The 6,000-nt window shown below is 45.2% G+C and overlaps 1 protein-coding gene across 1 annotated transcript in view; it reads left to right on the top strand.

The window, feature by feature from the left end:
• Positions 1 to 6,000, top strand: part of LOC124013285 (zinc finger protein 827-like) — a 125,496-nt gene that overhangs the window by 87,461 nt on the left and 32,035 nt on the right. The window contains exons 6-9 of the mRNA XM_046327551.1: positions 1,624 to 1,863; positions 4,234 to 4,255; positions 4,430 to 4,492; positions 5,857 to 5,957. Of these exons, the coding sequence (XP_046183507.1) occupies positions 1,624 to 1,863; positions 4,234 to 4,255; positions 4,430 to 4,492; positions 5,857 to 5,957 (426 nt within the window). The remainder of the gene's footprint in view (positions 1 to 1,623; positions 1,864 to 4,233; positions 4,256 to 4,429; positions 4,493 to 5,856; positions 5,958 to 6,000) is intronic.

The following is a 6,000-nucleotide window of genomic DNA, read 5'->3' as shown; positions in this document are numbered from 1 at the left end:
GTCAAAATCTGTTACTATTAATATTACCTCAGAGATCCTGATGCCGTGTACTGCCGGCCACCGGGACTATTTTTAGCGTCTGCTATTTGGCTAACCTCTTGAACACTGTCTGATAACCAGAGCGATGGGGAGGTTGGGGGGAGGTTACGGGGAGGTTTTTCCTCCGTTAGGGATTCTCTAACCAACGTTGTTGTTTTATTTCAACCCTGATTTTTCAAATCTCCTAAGAGATGCCCTGGTTTACGAAAACTTGATATGAAAAGACAACGGCCGCTGTTGAATCAGAAGTGTTCTTTCGTTCGACGGCAGCTGAAGCAAAAGGTTTGAAAGGTTTTCAAGGAAGCGTTTGAGTTCACAACATCATAACACCCCCTCCTCTTCAAAATGCCCATAGGGCTGGAATGAGGTTACTGTTGTACTGTTTCATATTTAATGGTGGTAGCATATTTTCTGTTTTGTGTGCTTCACTGAGCCACACACACACACACACACACACACACACACACACACACACACACACACACACACACACACACACACACACACACACACACACACACACACACACACACACACACACACACACACACACACACACACACACACACACACCATACACTATCCCCTTTCCTGTATGTTGTTTCTGTGAACCATATATATATACACAAACACGCACGCACACACACACATACATACACACGTACATACATACATATATACACACATACACACACACCAGTGAACCTGTACCGGCTGCCTAGCTCCCTGAGCCAGTGTGTGACCTGGTGATGCCCTCTAGCCCTACATAATCACATAACTAGACAATATCCACTCAGGAACGGAGCGCTTTAGGGGTTGAATGGATGTTATGGCTTTATTAAACATTTTGGGAATTCCAACCATTTTCATTTGGATTCAGGCTCATATTATTTCGGGGAGGTTGAGTGAGGACAGTCCGGAGTTTAGAGTGCTCCTGATGGATGGAGATTGAAGTACGAATGGAATGAGAGATCTTGTCTGATTAAATGTACAGAATGTCCTCAGGGTTTGGTAAAGGCATTAACAAGGTTTTTCTTAAGGTTATTTCTCTTTGAACATCCATGAGGTAATATGAAATCTATGTAGGGTGAACTTAGCTTAAATGCTTAGCTTAAAAAGCTAAATGAACTTAGCTATCTATATTTTGAGAACGAGACACATCCAGCTTTGAGGAAAGCCAGTAGAGTTGTATGCGGTATAAATATATTATAACCTTTTGGATAAAACAGAACTGGCTTTTCTCAAACTATAAGGCAAATGACTTCCCTCACTAATACATATACACATTGACACCTGCTCTTTCCATGACATAGATTGACCAGGTGAATCCAGGTTAAAGCCATTATCCCTTATTCCTGTGTTTATCAAGAATGGTCCCCCAGCCAAAGGACATACAGCCAACTCAATATTAGGGAGGTGTTTCTGTACAGCACTGAGATATCAGCTGATGTAAGAAGGGCTATATAAATACATTTGATTTGATTCCTAATGTTTGGTTTACTCGGTGTAGATAGGAGTTGTCACAGGAATGCATAGATTCAACCCTGTCACTCACTGTCCCTCTCATCCAATCCCCTACCCCAGAAAGCAACAAGGACGCGGCCCACTACCAGAAGGTGAAGGCGGAGCCTATGGAGGTGGACCCGGCCAGTGGCCCGGCCCCGCCCCCTACTCACCTGCTGGCCTTCAGCACTTTAGGGGTGTGTGAGAAGAGCGAGCCAATGACCAGCCTCCCTGAAGCGTTTTCCCGCCCCCAGAAGCAAGACCTCTTCTCCCAGGACATATCAGTGAAAATGGCCTCCGAGCTCCTCTTCCAACTCTCAGGTGCGCAATGTTCTCTATGATACACACACACTTATGACACACACAATCTCTCAAACATACACACACTTGTACACACACACGTACCCTCACACACCTCCCTGACTACATTCACACACACCTCTCTCTGGTACCTCAGTGCTCAGTGTCAACCTTGAAATGTGGTGTGATACTTTGCCATAAAACCTATATGTTTCTCTTCCATCCTCTGGGGGCTCTGCGGTTAGGGGACACTATATATTACCTGTAATGTGATCTGTAGGTTTTATAAAAACTTCTTCCCTGCTTGGCTGTGACCATGACATTGAGGCGGCAGACAGCTGTTTGTATTGCTTGATGGCAGAGCACTAAAGTGGAACCTGCATCTCCCAAGATGGGGTTGTGGGGGGGGGGTTACAGGAGACCCAGGCCATGCCCCCTAGCCCTATCCCCCCAGCTCTGATTGCTACACCTAAATGCCTCATACAGTAGCCCCTTGGAAATTGTGGCAAAAAATCTCTCTCCAGTGAGAGAGATGCACACACCGATGAGCACGCAAGTACACACACACAGATACACACACAAGCCCCCATGGGGAGCAGTGTCTACAAAGTGCCTGTCTTCCCCCACGTCCCTCCCTCCCTCTTCTCCTTCTCTATCCCTCCTCTCTCTCTTCCTCGACTCCTTTTCAAACATGCCGGCTCAAGCACACTTGGCTGCACACACTAACCCCCCCCCCCCCTCAACTAGCCCCACACCCCTACATTTCTCCCGTGTGGCATCACCATGGCAACGCGGAGAGACCTCTGTCCTTGGCGAACCGTTTGACAGAGAGGGGTGTTAGGGAGTGGGGGGCGAGGAGAGGTTAGGGAGTGGGGGGCGAGGAGGGAGTGGGGGCGAGGAGGGAGTGGGGGGCGAGGAGAGGTTAGGGAGTGGGGGGCGAGGAGGGGTTGGGGGGGCAGCGACTAGAGCAGTGCCACCCAGGGAGCAAGAGGCTGCTATAATGAGGTCATCACTAGTAGGCTGCTGAAGCCAAGGGACAACCAAACACCTTCCCTGGGTTTTATTACTCTGACCATAGAATTGCACATTTGAATACTAGAATGGACATGAAAGTTCTTATGACAGCATAAAAGGTCAGCCATTTTGGTCAGGGAGTTGGTCAACCAGTGTGCTGTGATGAGATATTGTGTAAAACAATCATTTTAAAGATTGTCTGCAAAGTATGTTTTTTAGCCAGTTTAAGTGGAATGATTCCAATAATTTTTCTAACTTTCCAATTTTTCGAACCAGTATGCCAACATTCCATACTAACAATGCAGTCAATCCACAGCCACTGGCTGAAATCAGTTGATAGGATTTAGACAAGTTGTAAATGCAACAAGTACTGATATTATATCATATTATAAACATTCACAGCTTTCCAAGAAAACAAACTGAGACATTTATGGTCCTTTTACATATATTTCATAGGCTATTTATACAGTCTAAAACCTGTACAAACTTTATAATTATATGATGTTATTTTAGGTTAAAAAAATCACATGCCTTTTTTATTTTTCTGCATAAGTGAAATCCGGAAATGCATCACCTATGCCTCTACTACCATTAACCTCTTGCTCCTACCTGGCACGCAGGCGTCCCATCTAGAGCTCTGGAAATGCAAATGCGCTACGCTAAATGCTAATAATATTAGTTAATAATAATAATATATGCCATTTAGCAGACGCTTTTATCCAAAGCGACTTACAGTCATGTGTGCATACATTCTACGTATGGGTGCTCCCGGGAATCGAACCCACTACCCTGGCTAAAACTCAAACATTCATTAAAATACACATGCAGGGTATTGAATTAAAGCTATACTCGTTGTGAATCCAGGCAACAAGTTAGATTTTTTTTAATGCTTTTCGGCGAAAGCATAAGAAGCTATTATCTGATAGCATGTAACACCCCAAAAGACCCGCAGGGGACGTAAACAAAATAATTAGCATAGTCGGCGCTACACAAACCGCACAATAAAATATAAAACATTCATTACCTTTGACCATCTTCTTTGTTGGGCGCTGAAATGTTGCGCGATTTTTAACAGAATGCTCGAAAAAGTAGAGGGTCGACTGAAGAGGTTAATTCCAATTAGACTGGTTTGGATTTCTCCCTGGCCACAATGGCTGCCATTTTCATACCATTCTGGAACTTTGAGGGTTTATGACATAGCCCCTCTAGTAATTGAATATGATCTCTTTGAACAGTATATACCAAGGCAACAGGACAACCATGCAACTTCCCTGGGTTTTTATATACAGGATGTTACTATGAACACAATGTTACTATATGCTACAATCTGGGATTGGTCTTTCAGCTAAATGGTTCGGGAAATGTTACCCCTCTCAGATTCACAGACGGTGCTCTGGATGCAAGGACGGACCATTGAACAGATTCCCAGATACTGACCACTCGGTCACGTTGAATAATCAATATGCTCTGAATAACTGCTTCCTGGTTCCGTCATGACCACAAAAGGCTTGTTAATGATTTGTCATTGTTGTTAATGACCCTCTTTGATATGGTGGTGTTTTTTGTGTTGCAGAAAAAGTTGTGGGTTCAGCAAAGCCAACGACCACAAAGACGGCAACATGGTGGGCATAAGCAGGTAAGACAGCAACATGGTGGGCATAAGCAGGTAAGACAGCAACATGGTGGGCATAAGCAGGTAAGACAGCAACATGGTGGGCATAAGCAGGTAAGACAACATGGTGGGCATAAGCAGGTAAGACAGCAACATGGTGGGCATAAGCAGGTAAGACAGCAACATGGTGGGCATAAGCAGGTAAGACAGCAACATGGTGAGCATAAGCAGGTAAGACAGTAACATGGTGGGAATAAGCAGGTAAGACAGCAACATGGTGAGCATAAGCAGGTAAGACAGCAACATGGTGGGCATAAGCAGGTAAAACAGCAACATGGTGGGCATAAGCAGGTAAAACAGCAACATGGTGGGCATAAGCAGGTAAGACAACAACATGGTGGGCATAAGCAGGTAAAACAGCAACATGGTGGGCATAAGCAGGTAAAACAGCAACATGGTGGGCATAAGCAGGTAAAACAGCAACATGGTGGGACAGCAACATGGTGGCAGGTAAGACATGGTGGGCAACATAAGACAGCAACATGGTGGGGGCAGGTAAGACAGCAACATGGTAAAACAGGTAAGACAACATGGTGGGCATAAGCAGGTAAGACAGCAACATGGTGGGCATAAGCAGGTAAGACAGCAACATGGTGGGCATAAGCAGGTAAGACAGCAACATGGTGGGCATAAGCAGGTAAGACAGTAAGACAACAACATGGTGGGCATTAAGACAGCAACATGGTGGCATAAGCAAGACAGCAACATGGTGGGCATAAAACAGCAACAGGTAAGACAGCAACATGGTGGGCATAAGCAGGTAAAACAGCAACATGGTGGGCATAAGCAGGTAAGACAGGTAAGCAACAACAATAAGCAGGTTGTTTTGGTGGGCATAAGCAGGTAAGACACAACTGGATAGGTGCAGTGAACAGGTGTTTTACAGTGACAGCAACATGGTGGGGAGTAAGACAGCAACATGGTGGGGCGTCCAACATGGTTAAGGAGCAAATTATTAGCAGGTAAAGTGCCAGGTAAGACAGCAGATTTTAAAACAGCAACATTGTTGGCAACAACAACATGTTGTTTTTCATACACTAGCTGCAGTAGGTGTTTCTACAGTTCAGTCTGTTTTGAGCAAATTAGGGTAAAGTGGCAGATTTTCACCTTGTTGGCTTCCTTTTTAGCTGCTATTTCTACAGAGTCTGTTTTGGTGTAGGCCATTGAGATTGGGAGGCCTGGAGCTCTGCAGCGTTATTTAAAAACAATTCCATATTGATTGCATATTGCTATCTTATTTTAACGTAAGCATTTGTTTTAGTTATGGAGCTGTTATAGCATGATACTGCTCTGACTGTGTCTGTGTGTGGTTGTGTGTCCACTCCTAGCCCCTTCCTGGACGAGCGTTTCAGACAATCCCCCTTCAGCCAGCGCTCCAAGTCCTCCTCCCCCGCAGAGGCCAGCTCCTCTGCTAGGACAGCCCTCCACGGTGAGACACACACACACACACACACACACACACACACACACAC

Source organism: Oncorhynchus gorbuscha, linkage group LG24, assembly GCF_021184085.1.
Source record: "Oncorhynchus gorbuscha isolate QuinsamMale2020 ecotype Even-year linkage group LG24, OgorEven_v1.0, whole genome shotgun sequence".
In the NCBI taxonomy this organism is placed as follows: domain Eukaryota; kingdom Metazoa; phylum Chordata; class Actinopteri; order Salmoniformes; family Salmonidae; genus Oncorhynchus; species Oncorhynchus gorbuscha.
Note: the sequence above shows the minus strand (reverse complement) of the source record. Positions and strands in the feature narration are given on the sequence as shown.